Here is an 18,401-nt window from a genome sequence, read left to right as displayed (position 1 = left end):
CTCAAAACATGAAGGAAATATGTTCTATGGATTTACTGAGAGGGTCGACCCAAACAGTGGTTGAGTCGACCCAAGCTTGAGTCGACCCAAACTCTGAGAGGGTCGACCCAAAGGCAAGACAGAAAGACAGACAGAAAATGGTTCTCTGAAATTACTGAGAGGGTCGACCCAAGAAGAAGTTGAGTCGACCCAAGTGAACTTTGAGTCGACCCAAAGAAAGGATGGGTCGACCCAAGTGAAGGAAGGCTGAAATCAAAGTTTCTGTGTTCTCTGAGAGGGTCGACCCAAGGAATGTTTGAGTCGACCCAAGGCAAAGTTGGGTCGACCCAAGGACAGGTTGAGCCGACCCAAACACGGGCTGAACAGTAACGGCTAGTTCTGCAGATGTACTTTTTGTCCTTCCCAAGGTCAGTAACGGCTAGTTTTTGAATTCTAACCATTGGGGCTTGACCAAAGAAGGTGGGAAGCTATTTAAAGGGGCACTATTCATCAGAGAGAACAACTTTTGAAAGATATATCAAAGAGTACTCAAGAACAAAAAAGTTCCCTAATCTTCTTCATCAAGAGCTTCATTCAAGAATCAAAGAAAGGGATTGAGCAGATTCAAAGAGGCATCAAGAGCTCCATCCCCCCTTGAAGAGTGAAGCATCCTTGACAAAGAAGAGCAAAGCCACTTCAAAGCGATAAATACTTTCTAACTCTTCTTTGTAGTTTATATTGTTTCATATGCTCATTTAGGAGTTTGAATCTTTTCTTTTTGTTTGTCAAACACTTTGTAAAGGTTCGTTGGTTAGCCCGCAAAACCAACAAAGGTTTTTGGTGAACCCGGAAAACCAAAGTGTAAAGGTTCGTTGGTGAGCCCGCAAAACCAACAAAGATTTTTGGTGAACCCGGAAAACCAAAGTGTATAGGTTCGTTGGTGAGCCCGTAAAACCAACAAAGGTTTTTGGATTGTGAGCCCGGAAAACAATCCAACTGTAATCCGCGGGATTATAGTGAATTCCCAAGGGGACGCTTGGGGAGTGGACGTAGGTGCTAAGGAGAGCACCGAACCACTATATATTGTTGTGTTTGTGTTGTGCTTGTGCTTACGTTTATTCTTGCATCATCTTCTATCTTTGCACTAGTTTAAATCATTCAAATAGTTTAAGGAAGCATCCACCGCACTTAATTAAGAAAACGTTTAAAGCACCAAAATTTAGAAGAAACCAATTCACCCCCCCCCCCCTCTTGGCTTGTCACCTTGGGCAACACCATGGCCCCCATCTCGCCCTTTAGGGAAGAAGGCCCTCTCCAGAACTCTTTTCCATCGAGCTTCAGTGGTTTGAAGGGGTGGAGGGTTCGAACACCTTCAGCATCTCCGCCAACTCCATGACAGAGAAGGCAGAGGAGGAGGTCGAGCGTGAGCAGCGAGAAGAATACGGGGAGCTCTATCACCCTCTCTCTCCCCTTCTCCCTCTCCCCCTCCCTTTTCCTATTTCAGTATGTCCCAAAATGGCACAGTATGGATTTGTACCATACCGTGCCGGTTGCCAACCGGTACGAGCCCCACTACCAGTTTGGCGAACCTTAGGCAAAGATGAAGACAAAATTCAATAAAGAAGTGAAAACGGTACTGACCCTTAGAACAGTCAAAGAAGTTCCATAATGCATACTTAACAACAAGGCAACTAAAGCGCATATATCTAATTGCTGAAAATGATATACAATGGTAGATCAATACATACTGAGGCCTAGATGATATCAAACCCTCAACAAAATGATATAAATTTCCTGTGAATCCTTTCTAATATTTGGATATTTGTTTGTTGATTTTGCTCCAAAATTTTCTTTTGGAACATTAAAAATTTGTCTGCTAAACTCCGTCTGCTTGCAATGAAGAGATAAATTCAAATCTATGATGCTTTATATTTTGGCATGTCCCCGTTCCTAGAGACTGACTTAAATTAGTAGGTGAATGCCCATCATTCTGTGCGTGTTATGCTCCAAAGAACTAACACCTTACGATTCCAGACTACCAGCCTCTCAAAGAGTTATTAAATGTGGGAACTTCGAATTTTATGAACAAGAGCAAAGCTCTACCTTGAAAACAGTTAATTCTGCTACTAAGGGATACTTCTTCCGACCAACTGGCTTTGCTTGTAATATTTCAATAACCAGATCGAGTCTTCCTACAACAGCATTCTATGAATAAGATGAGGTAGATTCTCCCCACCTGTAAGAAATTAACTGATGCAAAATGCAACATCGCAGGCATAGGTTCAATCATTCTTCAGCTCCTCATTTTTATTCAATTACAAAATGCCTCATTCTGATGGAGATTTGTGGCATCATTGGAGTAACTGCAGATGGAGATCATATGATTGTAAATTTCAGCTACCTTCATCCACAAATTAGTGTAAAAGCGACTGTGTTTCTTTCTGGAACTATACGAGGGCTAACATAGATACCACCTACTTCAAACAAAAGGGCATAAATATGTTTCAGGATGATCAGCTGCTCACCTAATTTTGCCAATCTTATTTGATGTTTGCCAGATGATAGAAGGGCCAATATTTGTTCTATCATAGAAGGCACACGCAAGTGCATGATCAGGAAAAAAATTTAAAATTTACCAGTTGACTGGAGACTTTATTATTGGTATATTGATCGGTCCAGCACGGATTGAAATAGGAGCCGGTTCGACAGGAAGCTTTTGAAAATGCAGTGCACCTAGGTAAATAAGGAACAAGATGAATACAGAAGTTAAACAAGCATCCCACACCTGAAGGGTACCCCACATAGGCTTTTCCCGAAACCCCCCAGTCACTAAGGTAAACAAAATAGAAAAAGCACCAATTTCTGTACCGGTTCCGGAAGAGCGAAGAAAAAGGGGATGTTTTGTTAATGGAAACAAGGATATCAAGAGAGAGTATATTAGAAGAGATAAGATCAGTTAGAAATAGATACCAGGGAGGTAGTTAGGCAACTATATATTATCTTTTCAGCAGACTTCTTTTTCCAAAATTGACCGCATTCATAGTTATAATATAATGAAGTTCTTTAGATAAGTAACTAATTTTCTACTCAAGGGAAAAATTAACTAGACCCAATAGTCCCCCCAATGCTCTCCTTAATATAGCACAGATTGGCTCTATGGAGGTTTTGTTTTTCTAAGGTCTTGTCTTTCCTTTCTGTCAACTTAGTTTCCTCTTCTACACCCTGCTTCTTTTCTTTCTTCCCTTCAGTAACTCTTTTCATGGATCATGTTTTTAAAGAGATTATCCACGTGTTCAGACCTCAAATATATTTCAGCGAGTATCAATCTAATTTTGCATAAGGGGTCTCATCACAAGCATTTCACTGAGTGCATTTTCAGCCCTAGAAGACAGCAACCAAAACATTATGCACCATGCTGATGCTGGTTAACGGATTTTCAAAAAAATTGTAGCTGATGATCAAATTCCAAATTAGCCTCTATTAACATCTACCATCTTCAAGAATGTAATGGGTTATCCCATAACATCATCTCATCATTCCAGTGGTTTCTATTCGAAGTCTGCTTTCAGTCCTACAGACCAAAGATTAATATCATGTACTATGCCTTTGCCATGCCAGCATGGTAATACATACCATGATGTACCTTGTCAACAATTCACCCCACACAACATCAAAAAATGTTTGTCAAAAGTTTTACAACCAACACACTATCGTTTGATTCTTTTCTAACTAAACTGCATTTTGTGTTATATTCTTGTACAAAAATATTTGGAGCAAAAAAAACATGACTTTTTTGACTGATCCATAGGCATAGCACTACATCATCCAAGATGTCTATGTCAATTATTGTTTAACCAGCATAGTTGCAAGCACGGTTTTCAGCGCTCACCCGTACTCATACTGGCCCACTACTGTACCTATATGGTATGGACTATGGAGGCTCAATACCGCACCACTCTGATATATGGTACAGTTAGTGTGCCAACTCCAGCTGCATACCATATATCAATACAGGTGCATGACAGTACCGAGACTGAAACTATTTCTACGTTAACAGCATATAAGCTCAAAAATTCATGGTAACAACTATAGGTGGCATGCAACTATTTGCTCTACAAATCATCAGCACTGTATTGGTGCTGTAGACATGCTCCTTGTATTGTGAGAAAATCCTGTAAACTTTAGTTGTCATTGGCACCATACTGGAATACATATTGTAACATCTATTGCATGAGGCTTTTGGAGCTATACCAGTGAATGCATATTACATATCAAGTTGGCATCTGCTCGCAATAGGTTGTCTAGCAAAATGACTCAAAATTTAGGTATTCAAATTTGCATGAACAACCCATATTTGGAATAGGTATCAGACATCTCTAACATAGTTTAAAGAAATGGTTTTGAGGAGGATTTATTATTAAGAATCATTAGCAATATTGAAATCAGTACCTAAGTGAAAACAATGAAAATATAACAGCAGAAGTATAGAATAATTCTCCACAAACATGTGACCAATCATCAAAATATCTTGTCTACATGGAGATCATCCAAAGGCATGTGCAAGAAGACTTCCCTAACAGCCTTAATGCTGTGTCTCTTGTAGCAGTAGTAGAATGTGATACCACCTATAGTGTAATCCCTTTTATTGTCATGGTTTGATTTGAATTTGAAGCAAGAAAATACATATCCTAAATTGATCCTATAATGAGAAAACCAAAAAGATAAAGAAATATGGGTTTTTCTGATTCCAATTCTCTGATCTCATATAGAACAATGATTTTGTATAATTAAGCATGTGATCAATAGATAATGCCTACATATCTTCAAACAGTATTTAAACAAAAACAGAACTGTTTAAGCAACCTCAAAAAAGGTCATTCAAGAGATTTTCATAACAGGGGAAAATTAGTTTATGAGCCCATATCGTTGCATAATAGCCCAACCACGACCATTGGCATGCTAATACAACACAATACGGTCAATGTGAAACAGTAAGCACTCCTCTCTTTTGTAATGTACAGTATGATCAACACACTATTCCATGTTGCAAACTCAAAGGCAGCCTACCAGCTAAGCAACTCAACAGTCTTTAATATTGTTAATTTGGTGCTTGACTGCACTTGATTGACAATTACGGGCAGATAACTAAACTCTAAAGCGTGCAGCATATTGTACCTGTTCCCCATAATTTTGGTCTACTATTAGTGTATCATCTAAATGATGTTATTTCTTCTCTCTCAACTTCCAGCACCAATACCATCCCATTACTAGCAACGAACAAGCACATAACTATTAATAAAAATCACATAGATAAACATTTATTATAATCAAATATACAAATAATCAATATTCATTTATCTACTATGCTCCTTCATTAAGTCTAATATATATAATTATCAGAAAATATAAAACACAAATATCAACAGCTTATGTCCAAACAACTCATCTTTGGACTGAGGAAAGATCAACAATGAAATCTTAACCATCCTTGTATATATCACAGGATTATCTCATTTTCCCCTATCAGTTGTTGATTTTGGCAATTTAAGTATCCAGTACCATTCCCAACAGTCTTCCAAGCTATATGTTTTGCATAACTACATTGGCACTCTTGTCAAGGCAACTCATAAAATCCTTCCAAGCTACAAAAATTCCATTTCCATATGATCTTCGATACACTTTATCCTATGATTCAGAAGCAAGCTTTGTTGCTAGGCATGCAACAAGTTAGGGACAGGATCATATTGAGTTTGATTCAGATTTGACAAATGGCTTTGGGTATATGATCTAGACCTGAATGCAACTTATTCATTCGATGGATTGGTTTTCATTTCCAAACAGGTTAAAGCATTGAGTAAGCTATATGTGGCTTGACCCATTTCCTTGAGATAGTCATGGCTGAACATGAACAGGTTTAGCTAGGTTTGATCAAGTATGCCATACCCATACTCGCCAAGTTTGTAGTACACATCTTGGTTTGCATCAACCATGAGCCCAAATTTTGTTTAGGTCCAAATCAGGGTCATTACTCACAAGTCAGGTGCAGGTTTGTAATAACGAATTATACACAGTGATCCACTTCATGAAGAAAAACAACCATTTTCTATCAATGGACACACAGGAACTCATCAAAAATGTATAGGCATTTACAAAATATTAAAAAAAATCATGTCTAACATCTTGGCATAATAGAATGGTGCTTAAGTTTGTTTTATATTTTTGATGTCTGTGATGCCTTAACACCCTAGCACCTGGAAATGGATTGAGTTTCAAACGAAAGCACAAGAAATATGATTCAACTCTACCAAATATGAAAAAGATCATTATGTGTACAACATACAGTACCTTCTCCCACATAAATTGTGGCATTGCAATGAATACAGTCAAGATCGTACATCCAGGACGAATATAACCCTCCAACTCAACAGGCATGTTGGCCAACCACTCAAATATCTGCAGGTTTTCAACAAAATTGAATTTCATTTCACCTCAAACATTTCATTGAAAAGGCACAACTCTTTTATATACAAAAGTTTCACTTGAAGACTTCAAAAAATACTTGGTGGCGTAGTCGTCTAGGAAATTCTGCAGGATTCCAGTCATAAAGCTTGAATGAAATACGACCTGTAGGACACTACAATCAAGTAATGCATCATCATCTTAGTCCAGGTGGTATTATGAAACAGCATGCATATACGTCATTGAAATATAATGCTAGCCAAAGGAGAAAGAATTTCAACCAAGCTGCCAAAAGAACCAAGGAAACAAAGAAACTCACAACAGATGAATAAGTACTCTTGTTGTCACAAAGTGTAGAGGAAAGGGCAGACTTCGAAATATCTATTCTTTCATCAGCACGAGCTTCATCAGAAGCTGCTAAAGAAACTAGACCAGCATTCTGGTCATTTTGGAAGCTAGGAATGGAACAAATGGGAGAACCATTCCCATCTTCAGATCCCAGAAGTGTTTCTCTGTCCAAACTTCTGTTGCTCACAACAGTCTCAACTGTGTCACAAGCAATATTTGACATATCTGCACAGATAACAAAAGCAGAATACAAGAAGCAGATATTAAAGGCCAAGTAATGCTACATTGTTGACAGCAAACACACACACACACACACATATAGAGATCAGAAATGGCATCTAAAGAGAACAAGTAAATAAAAGAGTATTTCTTGCCAGCACAAGTGTAGAAAGTCTAGAATTGGCACACAGAAGAATCTAATCACCATCAAGCCCAGATAAATGAAATAGAAGCCATGCTCTATAATAAAATAGTTTTAAGATGGATGGGCTCTTACAAGTATAGCTCCAGGGAATTTTTCGGAAATTTTGCATGAAAACTGCCTTCAGCATTGGAACAAATGGCTTCTATTTTACAATTTAAACATAGAAATGAATGCATAAATTTTCAATAGTTATTTGACTTATTTCTAAATCTTTATGGCGAGAGCTCTTACTTATTTTCTAATATGATATCATGGATATAGACAATAGTTGAACATAAGTACCTCCTTAGTTGAACATGAGAACATGCCTTAGCACAACGGTAAAATTTCTCCATTGTGACCTGGATGTTATGGGTTCGACACACAAAAAAAGCCTCAATGCACGTGGGGTTAAAGCTGCATACATTTGACCCTCCCAAACCCCGCAGTGGCGAGAGCACATGCGCTTGGATGCTCTGCCATTGCCGACCTCTATGTATGTAGTTTAGATTTAAATTAGGTTTTGTATTTAGTTAATTTAAAGTTTAGAATCTTATTTTCAGTTATTTGCTGTTTTATTGAATCATAGGAACCTTATATTTAAATCTTTTTGGAGATGGTTAGGTTGGGCTAGGAAAGATTTTAGGTCACCAGGATTGTGTGTTGAATTGATTCTAATGGTTTTTCACTTTTTTTGGATACACAGGTTCAGACAACTTTCTTTGTAGAGTTTTGAAAGATACAAATTTTGCTATTTTTAGAAGATGAAGTATCTATTTGCTTCATTTCTTTAGGAGGAAAGTCTAAGGAATGTTATTAAGTTTAACTTGAGCAATAGAGGCAAGAAAGCACAAGATTCATTTTGGTGATGAGCAATGAATATTGTTACTTCTTTCTTCCTATTTATCTGTCTTCTTGTTCTCTAAGGGCATGTTTGGTGTTGCTTCTGCTTTAGAAAAAGAGGAGAAGCTAAATGCTAGGTTTTCTAGCTAAAAGCAGTTTTTGACTTCTTTTTATAGATGCATTTTTTAGATGATGTTACCAAACAATATTTTTTTTTGTGAAGAACTTTCTTGATTTAAAAATCATAATAGTACTTTTTTTAAGCAATATTGAACATGCCATGACTCTTCCACTCTCTACTTGGCATGAAAAGTCCCACAGATCACAGAAACAAGCACCTTCTAAAGCATAAATATGTTTGATTACAGATTTTCTGCACATATCTGAAGAAGTTTTCAATATCACATTCATTTTCAGATCTGACATTTATTTCAGATCCCTGCCTATTGTGGATCCTATCGTTTAGATTGAATCAACACCATCTATGATGTGTCACCAGACCATAGAATATGAGGCCACAAAGATTGATTACACAATAGTTATCAGTTAGACAATGCTCTTGTAATTATTGCCAGCACTATTGAAAGGATTTTGAGTAACAAAAGAGCCTTACTGCAAATAAGCTAGATCCATAAAAGAGTTTATCCATAAATACAACACCCCACCTTATGGTCAGTCTACATTAAGATATGGTGTAAATGTTATGTAGCACAGAAGACCAAAGATTTAAATTTGTACAATAGTATGTCCAGACCCAAGAAGGCAAGTTCCGCTCTAACATAACCTCGCCCTAACATCTCTAACACAATCGCCCAGACTATGGTGGTCAAATTCATAATATTTTAGCATGTCATCAGCCTTCTAAATGGAGGTCATGTTCAATTCCCTAAAGAGTGGTTTTGGGGATTATTTTTTCAACACTCATATAATTAAGCTAGCATGACAGACATGATTTGTGGCGCAATTCAAGCATGGTTCAAAATAGGTGCAAGTGTAGTGAAGTTGGCCACAACTCAAGAAAGCACTGTTGGTTCCAATTTGACGGATGAGTCAGGCCATGCGGGTGCTACCCATAATGCAGGTGCTGCTGCTACCCATAAGAATGGTTATGGGCCAAGTTACTTGTTCAGTTCATAATGAACACATAATCCAAGCACTGCTATCATTCATCAAGCAATGAACTGCTCAAAATATAGAACTAACCAGAGCAAAAGAGCCTAAGAAAAATTAACCAACACATTGAAATGATGGTATTTAGTCTACTTCTATTGAATAGAAACAATCGCATGGATACATGAAAAAATGCAACTAAATTGAGTATAAATGTGGATATATTCAAGATATATGCAAGTGTAGTGAGGCTGACCACGGCTCAAATGGCACTGTTGGTTGCAATTTGTGGATGGGTCAGGTCATGCGGGTGCTACCCATAATGCAGGTGCTACTCATAAGCATGGTTATGGCCTTATGGGCCAAGTTACTTGTTTAGTTCATTATGAACAAATAATCCAAGCACTGCTATCATTCATCAGGCAGTGACCTACTCAAAACATAGAACTAACCAGAGCCAAAGAGCCTAAAAAAATAACCAACTGAATGAAATGATCATTGTTTAGTCTACTTCTATTGAATAGAAGCAATCACATGGTGGCATGAAAAAACATGCAACTAAGTTGTGCATAAATGTGGATACATTGAGGTAATACAGAGGAAATGCTTGTCTTCTATTTGTCTTCCGAACCTTAAATGCAGACACACTATAAAAAAGCAACTTGTGCTGATGGATCTAGTCAGTATGACCTTTAATGGAATGCACTGAAAAAAAGGTTTTATCCATCATTTCTTAGTTGAAAGGAACACTATCTGAATGACTCAACACTTTGATTAACATTTCCAAAACAAGGCCTGAATCTGTAACCAAAAAACCCAAAGGTCAGATGGGAAAATATCAACCATCTCTATGCACAGTAAAACCGTTACAAGCATATATTAAAAGGATGTCACTAAGAGAAGATGATCACTTCCGAGGGTTATCTCAAAGTTATAAAACTCTAACCACATTGAATACTAACTAAATGGGAATTATCGCTCCATCGTTGCTAATTCTATAAACACTTTATGAACATATGATATGATGTAGGACATAGCAAACTGAAACACGATCAGTCACACGTCTGTCCTGTCACTTGAACAAAATACAGCAATACTTGTACATAACGAAGAAAACCTGAAAAACATATGACTGGACTTATTCAGATAAATAATAATGCATCAGATAAAATGAACGATTTTTTTCATCAGTACCAGCCATATACAAAAAGGAAAGGGGGAAAAGGCCTTTCCATCTCAATATTGATGCTAAAACCCAATTAACACAGCATCTTGCATGCCTTGGTATATAATTTTGATCAGAGTAGCTCACGGCCATAAGATAAACATTGCAACTACTGTCTAACACAATAGTCATACCTTTCCCAGGTTTGCCATTACAAATAACATCAGTTGGAGGGTCTCCTTGAGCTTCCAATTCTTTCTCCACAACATTTCTTGAATCACTAGGTTTTCTCCGCCTCCTTTTGTTGTGTCTCTCTAATTTTCTCCTACAGCTACGTTTACCCTCATCAAAATCTGACAGCAAATGAAACCTGGAATGCCAGAAGATAGTATTGATCAAAATCATGGTAGCACTAAACCAACTTTACCATTTTTTAATTCCCAAGGAATACAAATTTTAGTACTATATAACCCACCATTCATAATATAGGGACCTGTTCCAAGTACGGAAAAAGGTTCCATACTTAATTGAATTACATTAAGATCGAAAAGGCATGGTATCTCCAAGGTCCAAGCCAAAGTTTACTTGATCATACCATTCCCATGGTTAAAGAGCAATAAATTAAAGTACTCACACTTCTGATGTCACAAGAAAACTACGATTACAAAACAAACACGACACTTTTTTATAGGAAATCTAGATAAGAACGTCACCAGGGATACTGCTGAAATATTTTTGCAAACTTTAAGTGGTAAATCAAAGAGCATTTAAGGGCTTCCATTTTTTGATTAATATAAGATAAAAAGCATATCTTGTCAAGAAAACAGTTACAATCACCACAGTTCATTTCTCTATCTTTAAAAAATTGACAATCATTGTTGTCAGCATCATCATTTACTTCTCCAATTCTTCAGTAATAATTTCGCCATGCATGTATTCAGGAATCAATAAGTTTTCATAATAATGTCCCTTTAATTAAAAAAAGAGCACATTTTAGTAATAAATATTTATTACAAAGTTTTACTACATTTTAGCCTCCAATAGTAAAGTATGCATTTACTTGTTGCTAATTATGAAGCTACGGCATAAAATTTGATTCAACAAGGAATCATAATACTACGGGCCATACATTAATTCATCCAGGATAAGCATGCCCAAATTTCTTCCTTTAACAGACCACGCAACTAAAAGGATAAACAAGCTCTTAACTGGCAATATCCCTATCATTACCAGCTTTTAATACCGATATTGTCAATGGTTATGGTGACTATAACATATAAAAACAAAGAGTTGATAAAATTCAGGCACATAAAATCTTAAATATCTGATAAAATTCACTTTGAAAGAACTGGTTGGAGTTGAGTTTGGGCTCAACATTATGCTTATAACTTTCCTATCATCTAGAAGCATAAATGCAGTCATTTCTTCGTTATGCCATTAAAACTATGGAAAAAACATATATGTGTTGAGGTGCAATATACCACAGAGCTTTGTTCTCAGCTCAAACACCAGGGATATTATGAAACGAACAATTATAATTAATTTCACAAACCCAACCAACAGTTCACTCTACAAAGCTGTAATTAACTAAGGAAAGGGTACACCATACTCTATTATCACATAACAAAATAGGGCAAAAGATGCCCATTTCCATGGAAGCCACTGCTTCCTAAACAGCCTAAAGTTAGCTTTTTATGACACTCCTTTTTAACAACTATTATGTCCAGTATATATTTGATAAAGAAGGGAATTCATGCATGCATAGCACATGCTGCTAAGTAGGTTTATCACTTAAATACTTTAAAAATATGCAGGTGCATGCGTGTGTGAAACCTAATTCAACTTTGCAATTCATTGTTTGAGAACAGAAAATTCAAAATTTTATTTTTTAATCAATACAGGATCATGAGTCTATCTCAATTCACCATTTCGTACCTTATAGAGAAGGTTTTTCTGTACCAGTTCCTTGATTAGAAGCAGAATAAAAATTATGCAACTAAAAAGCAGCATAAATTGGCAAAATTTAATGTAAACATCAAATATGTCAGTAAAATTACCCTCCAATCTTGGAAAGAAGGTAAAGCATTTAATAAGTGATTTGTGCATGTCACACAACCAAATTTATCTCAAAAACCCGTCAGCTAAACATTGAATTTGAGGATGAAGCATCCATCAAAGAACATTATGCAGAACATAATCAGATAAGTATCGAGCACTTCCTTCTCCACCATGTAGTCTTCCTTGTGCTAAAGATCTGCATCTTCCATCATCAATCTCCCATCTCTTCTCCACCATCCAATCCCTTCCTATTCACTGTTTCTCCATATGCTGCTCCCAGCCCCCTGGCCATGACAACATACCTCCCAAAACAGATTTCAGAAGACTGATTTCATCTGGTGTGAAACACATGATCATCCTCGAGAACAGAAATTTGATGGATTGCACAATCCCACCAATCAAGACTGTTTGAGGATTGAAGTAGAGCTGATAAGTATAGAGCTCCTTCAACTCATTGACTTCTTTCTCATAATCATTCTAGCGCGGATATAGAGGTGGACATTTATAATAAAAAGAATGAGTGTGCATACGAGAGAGAGAGAGAGAGGGGGGGGGGGGGGGGCCAATCTTTTTGACTCTAAAAGTCCTCATGAGATGAAAGTCCCTCTATTTGCTAAGTTTTAACCCTCCAAAATTTTTTCCCAAGACATTTTAATCCCCTCTAAATTCTTGCTTTATAAAGAACTGGGCCTAGAATATTGTCCAATAAAATCCAGGTCTCTTGCCCATAATTTTGGACTTCTACTTAAATAAGAAAGATAGTGAGTTAGTGACAGAATCCAATCCCATTCAAATTCCCCTTAATTCTAACCATCCAAACCACAGCCTTCTAAAATCTTTCTCTTCCTCTCATCTTAAACACCTCCTAGGCTCGGACAACCTCCAATCTTTCTCACCTCTATAGTACTCCCATATTTATAACTATACCCACTTATGTTTTAGTTTTTTGCTCCAAGTAATAAGAGAAGCACACCAAACAAAAAAAAAAAAAGAGTATTCATCACGTTACATAAATAATTGAAGAAAATCTTAATTAGATGTCCATTTCCTTTCTTACTATAATATATTCCCAAAGAATAGACTACCTCCAAAACTGTTATTTCTCATTATAATATAAATAATGGCTGTTACTTGCCCATTTACAATAATATTGAACTATTGTGTTATCCATTATTAGCCATTATAACATGAAATAATAAACAATAACAAGAAATTAACATGTTGTTTGCTTAAGTCACCATATATCACCAATATAAAATTATTTTTTCAATTCCCATTCAGACTTTTCTTGTTCAAGAAAAGTGAACGTCACATATCATCTGTTATTTTCATTATATTTTCGTTGCTATAATGGGATCACAATTACATAATTGTCATTATTTAAAAGCCTATCTTGTATCAAGATAGCATCGATTGGAAGGCTTTTAAACCCTTTTAGCAACCTATTATCTACTTACATGACACCTTTTATTTGACACATAAGAGCTCACCTATTAATCAAGACGGCAAGATGTCACATATTAAATAATAACATAAAATGAATGGATGGCCCCTACAGCAACTTTAGCCTTTCAGTCGAGATAGTAAGATGTCACTAGAACGACCACGAACTCTCAGACAAAGGATAAGCATTCAAATGAGTAAGGGACAAGGGGGGATAAAAAGCTGAGTGAGGCTCTGAAACAAGAGAGAGTCTCCAACTTTGACAAGTCGACAAAGGCAAGAGGAGGAGGCAGAATGGTAGACAAACCATGGGGAAGGGAGGAAGGGAGCAAGCAAGAGAGAGAGAGAGAGAGAGAGCCTAAGGAATATAGAAGGGAGGATGTTTGGAGCAGAACCAATGGGACAGTGGGGATGAAGTCTTTGAGAACAAAAGAATTCTTTATTTTTTATTTTTATTATTAAACTAATTTTGTAGCAGCTGGCATGCCTAGAAACTAGAGAACAGTTGGCTTACTCAAAACTTGAAAGGAAATAATGGGCATTTATCTAGGATGTAGATGTGCCAATCGAAATTAAGCTAGAAGAAACTAAGAGGCAACTAAAGTGGGGGTGTATATATATAAATAGTTAAGATGTCCTACTTTGATCCGAACGGGGGTTTTGGATCACCTCGCTCTTTTAAAATTAGTAAATAATCATAGATGACTATAACTAAATGGTGTAATAGATGAAAGCCTTAGGCCCCAACAACTTACATCAAGGGGAAAAAATGGCATGATGTCAATAACACGTTAAATGACAAAATTATCAGTATAAGAATCACTGCTACCAAAAAAGGGGAAATACAAGCGAAAACAACAACATTAATGATAAAAAAAGTTGATTAGTAAACATAGTTTGCAATTTTTGGTCTACAAGGGCAAAGAAAAGTGGCCATGCATCTTATCCAATGTTTCTAACCCTAAGCCACTTGGCTTAGGTTACTTTGTCCAAATTCCAAAACAAATCTGTTTCAGGATTTCAATCAATACATGCTTAATTCTACCAAGTTCAAATCACGGTGGCAAATAATGGCCGGCACAATGCATACCTATCAATAAATACTTTATCAACCCCTTGGCAGTAAAAGGAGCATTGATTTGGGAAAATACCATCCAACTGCTCAAAGTGATCGCAGATCGAATATCTCAAGGCGGATCAAAGTTCATTCACCCTGAACCAAGCAAAACTAGCCCCATATCAAGCGGAATTGCCTAGCACTACTTGAAATAACTTAAACAGCCCCTTTTGCAATCATTCTCCACCATCTGAAGATGGAGAAAAAAATGAAGGAGAAGGGACAACTACCTAGGGAGATTAGCCTGCAGCATCGAAGCTTGCTTTTTTGATTTTTGGGGCTAAAAAATTATTATAGTCAAAGGCTCAAGGTGCACTAAGGTGGCAAGGACCCCAAAAGCCTAGACACAAGGTATAAAGCAAGATGTAGATATGCATAAATAATAATGAATACATAATATTAAACATATTTAACAATGAATTACCAGTTTTTTAAAAATGTGATGGTTATTTATCACCATTCAAGTTTGAATCTGAGACCTCTCACTTGGAGAGATAGGTACCAACTAGCTGAGCTACTACCTATTGCCACAATATCAATTAATCAACACAAATAAAAATATACAAAAGCATTAGAATTCAGATTTATGACCATACAAAGGACATGGCATTTTAAACCTAAATCCCTGTCACCAACTCTCAAAGACTTAACCAACTATACTAGTTGGCACCCCCATTGTCAAAGTGAACATAAATTAATTAGTTCACTATAAATCAAGATTTTCGACTAGCCTCTTTTTTAAATTCTGTAAACTAAAGCAAAATTCAGAGTTTGCAATACTTAGTCTTCCATTGCCTAGGTTATGAAAGGAACGGCCATGAGAGTGTAAGTCATCAGGAGAAGGAAGAGGAATAGGAGAAGAAAGAAGAGAAAATGGACAGAAAAGGGTCATTTCACATATTATGTTTCATCAACTAGGACTATTGTGAAAGAACAAATCACCATAAGATACCTAGTAACGGAGTTGCTGTCAGCAAAAAGGAGAAATAAACATTTTTCAGGGATCGTAGTTAGTTATTCTTAAAATCAGTTTTCCTATTTGAACAGGTAATAACGATTCTTTATAGAGCTTATATGGTCGGTCACCCCTACACCTTTTGTTGTTCCACTTGTAAAGAACGTTCACTGAGGAAGGATTCCTCCAAGAAAGTTGAATACCAACCATATTAGGATAGGTTATACAATGGTGATCATGCATTTTTTCTGGCTTGTTTCTTCCTTGTTTGTTAAGACGGTCCTAGTTCAAAAAAAGAAAAAAAAAAGGCAACAAGCTTCCTTGAACTCTCTTTTATTTTCTCCTGAACCTGTTGAAAGTTTATGCCCCAAAGAATGTCTAAACCCAAAAGAAAGGCCCTCATAGACATCCTATACATAATTTTTATTGCCTTTTGTTGCACAAATTAAAATAAACAAATGATTGGGTCATCCAATCAGCTGTCCATCACTTCTAAGTCTAAACTCTATTAATTTGACTCACAAGCATTCCTTATTGCAATGGGTTTGAGGGAATAAGGAAAACATCAAGAATCATAATAGGTCAGTGATAATACCGGTCTTTCTCTAAATTCATGAAAACATGGCTAACCTGATGCGTTATCAATAATATGACCTTCTTACATATATCCAACTAAAAATATGCATCCAAAGTGTATGCATTTAGTTTTTTAATGGGACGATAGCAATCGAAGGATGGTAGAAGTGCTCTTAAGTTTGCTAGACGGTTGTTGGCAGCAGTGTTTGTTTGACTCCTTCCCCTGGAATAGTGGAAGACTTTTGATCTTTTAAGGATTAGTAGTTCCTTAATAGATGCGTGAAAAAAAGAAAAACCTTTTAACCACAACTGTCGAGATTGTAGGACTAAAAGATATTTGATTTTGATGGTTCTTACTGATTGAACCCTTCCAACCAGGCATTTCAGTTTGTTATTGCCTAGGAAGTTTTAGTTTTTTGGTGTCCTGTTTGATAATGTTTATTGTTAAAAAGCCTTTGATCGATAACACGTTGGTTTTGGAAAATCATAGTGACCAACCATTGAATCTGTGTCCTAAAGTAGATTTTTGAATTTTAGGGAACAGATTTCAAGAGAGAAAAGAAAAACCCAATTTAAATACTCAAAATTTAAACATTCTGGTGGTTAAGAGCATCAGGTCAAGAAAGGAGAAATCAAAATCAAAATTTTAACCTTATTTTTTATAAAATTCAGAGAAAACCTAATAAAATCAAATGGGAACAGTCGACAGAGCTTCAGAGCCCAACTCACTTGCCACACTGCTGGCAGTACCGCTTGTGCTCGCCATCAAGCACCACAGACGAAGCATTAGCACACCGGAGACAAACCCTATGGCGCCGGTGATACCCTTTCAGCTCCCTGATATCAACCTCGCACGCCGGCACCTGGCACCTCGCCGTCGCCGCCGCCACCGCCGCCGCCACTCCCCCAGTCTTCGCGCGCTTCCTCCCTCCGGCTACCGCCTCCGCCACATCCTCCTCCTCCAGCTCCATCTCGTCCACCTCCGGGCACGCGCACGGCACAATCCCCGCCAGATAGTTCGGGCACACGAGCCGCGGATCCCTCTTCCGCACGCGGTTATTCCCTTCCGCCGCCTCCGCCGGGACCGGCGGGAGTGATGACGGCTCCGCCGCCGTTGGCGGAGGAGGAATCGGAGTCTGGCCATCCTCGGAGCTCTCCCATGGGAGCATCCAGGGATCCTCCTCGTCGATGGTGCAGGCGAGAAGATTTTCCCAATCCCAGACCGCCGCCTCCGCCTCCGCAGCGGCAGCCGCGACGTCAGTCATCGGAGGGATCTCCATTTCCGAAACCCTAGACCTATGCGAAGAAGCGGTCGCGGACGGCGCCGGGGAGGGCGGGGAGGGCTCCGCCTTCACGGGATTTAGATCCGTCTCCATGTCGACGTGGGGCTGGGTTTTGATGGAAGCCCAAGGCACAAGCGGTGGTTGGGGTTGGGGGGCGTTACGGGTGGGGGCGGCAGTTTGGCTGACTCTTGAAGCAAAATGGACCGTCCGTTTGGTGAGCAACGCGGTGGGCCCCGCGCTCGACATCGGTGATGGAGGAGCGGATTTGCCGTCGCTTTACATAGCTCTGCGCTTCGCTAGGTCCAATCACAGCCGTCCATGCCGTCATGAACCGCTATCATCGGACAGAACAGCGTAGGGACGAACGCGGGCGCACGGTGGCTCCGTCCTATTTCAGCGCGTCATCATGTCGACATTCTTGGCCATTTTCGGTGAAAAATAAGGGAAATTAGAATGATAATATTGTAATTATGACTCGCGAGTGTTGGAAATTATTTAAATCGGAGGCGGCGACGAATCTCTGACGGTACTGTTGTGGATATTTTGACGTTGAACAAGGAATAGGACAACAAATTGCATAACTAACAGATCTCACGGAATTTCCTATTCATCGACGTATCTTTGATGCCACGTGTCCGTCATTGATTGGCAGATTGAATTTT

The 18,401-nt window shown here is 38.0% G+C and overlaps 1 protein-coding gene across 2 annotated transcripts in view; it reads right to left on the bottom strand.

The window, feature by feature from the left end:
• The window catches only part of LOC103721038 (squamosa promoter-binding-like protein 9), a 43,365-nt gene extending 25,387 nt beyond the window's left edge, over positions 1–17,978 (bottom strand). The window contains exons 1-5 of one of the 2 annotated variants that reach the window (XM_008811069.6): positions 17,186–17,978; positions 10,502–10,677; positions 6,758–7,011; positions 6,539–6,613; positions 6,325–6,432 (exon numbers count right to left, since the gene is read on the bottom strand). In XM_008811069.6, the coding sequence (XP_008809291.4) occupies positions 6,325–6,432; positions 6,539–6,613; positions 6,758–7,011; positions 10,502–10,677; positions 17,186–17,832 (1,260 nt within the window). In that variant the 5' untranslated portion in view covers positions 17,833–17,978. The remainder of the gene's footprint in view (positions 1–6,324; positions 6,433–6,538; positions 6,614–6,757; positions 7,012–10,501; positions 10,678–17,185) is intronic. The other variant, XM_088713538.2, reaches the window with a different exon arrangement.
• Positions 17,979–18,401: the final 423 nt, after the last annotated feature.

The sequence above is a fragment of the Phoenix dactylifera genome, chromosome 17 (genome assembly GCF_051530095.1).
Source record: "Phoenix dactylifera cultivar Ajwa chromosome 17, Ajwa_hap1_PhDact_Kaust_v1.1, whole genome shotgun sequence".
NCBI lineage: Eukaryota > Viridiplantae > Streptophyta > Magnoliopsida > Arecales > Arecaceae > Phoenix > Phoenix dactylifera.
The sequence above is the reverse complement of the archived record's forward strand: the minus strand, read 5'-3'. Positions and strand labels throughout refer to the sequence as shown.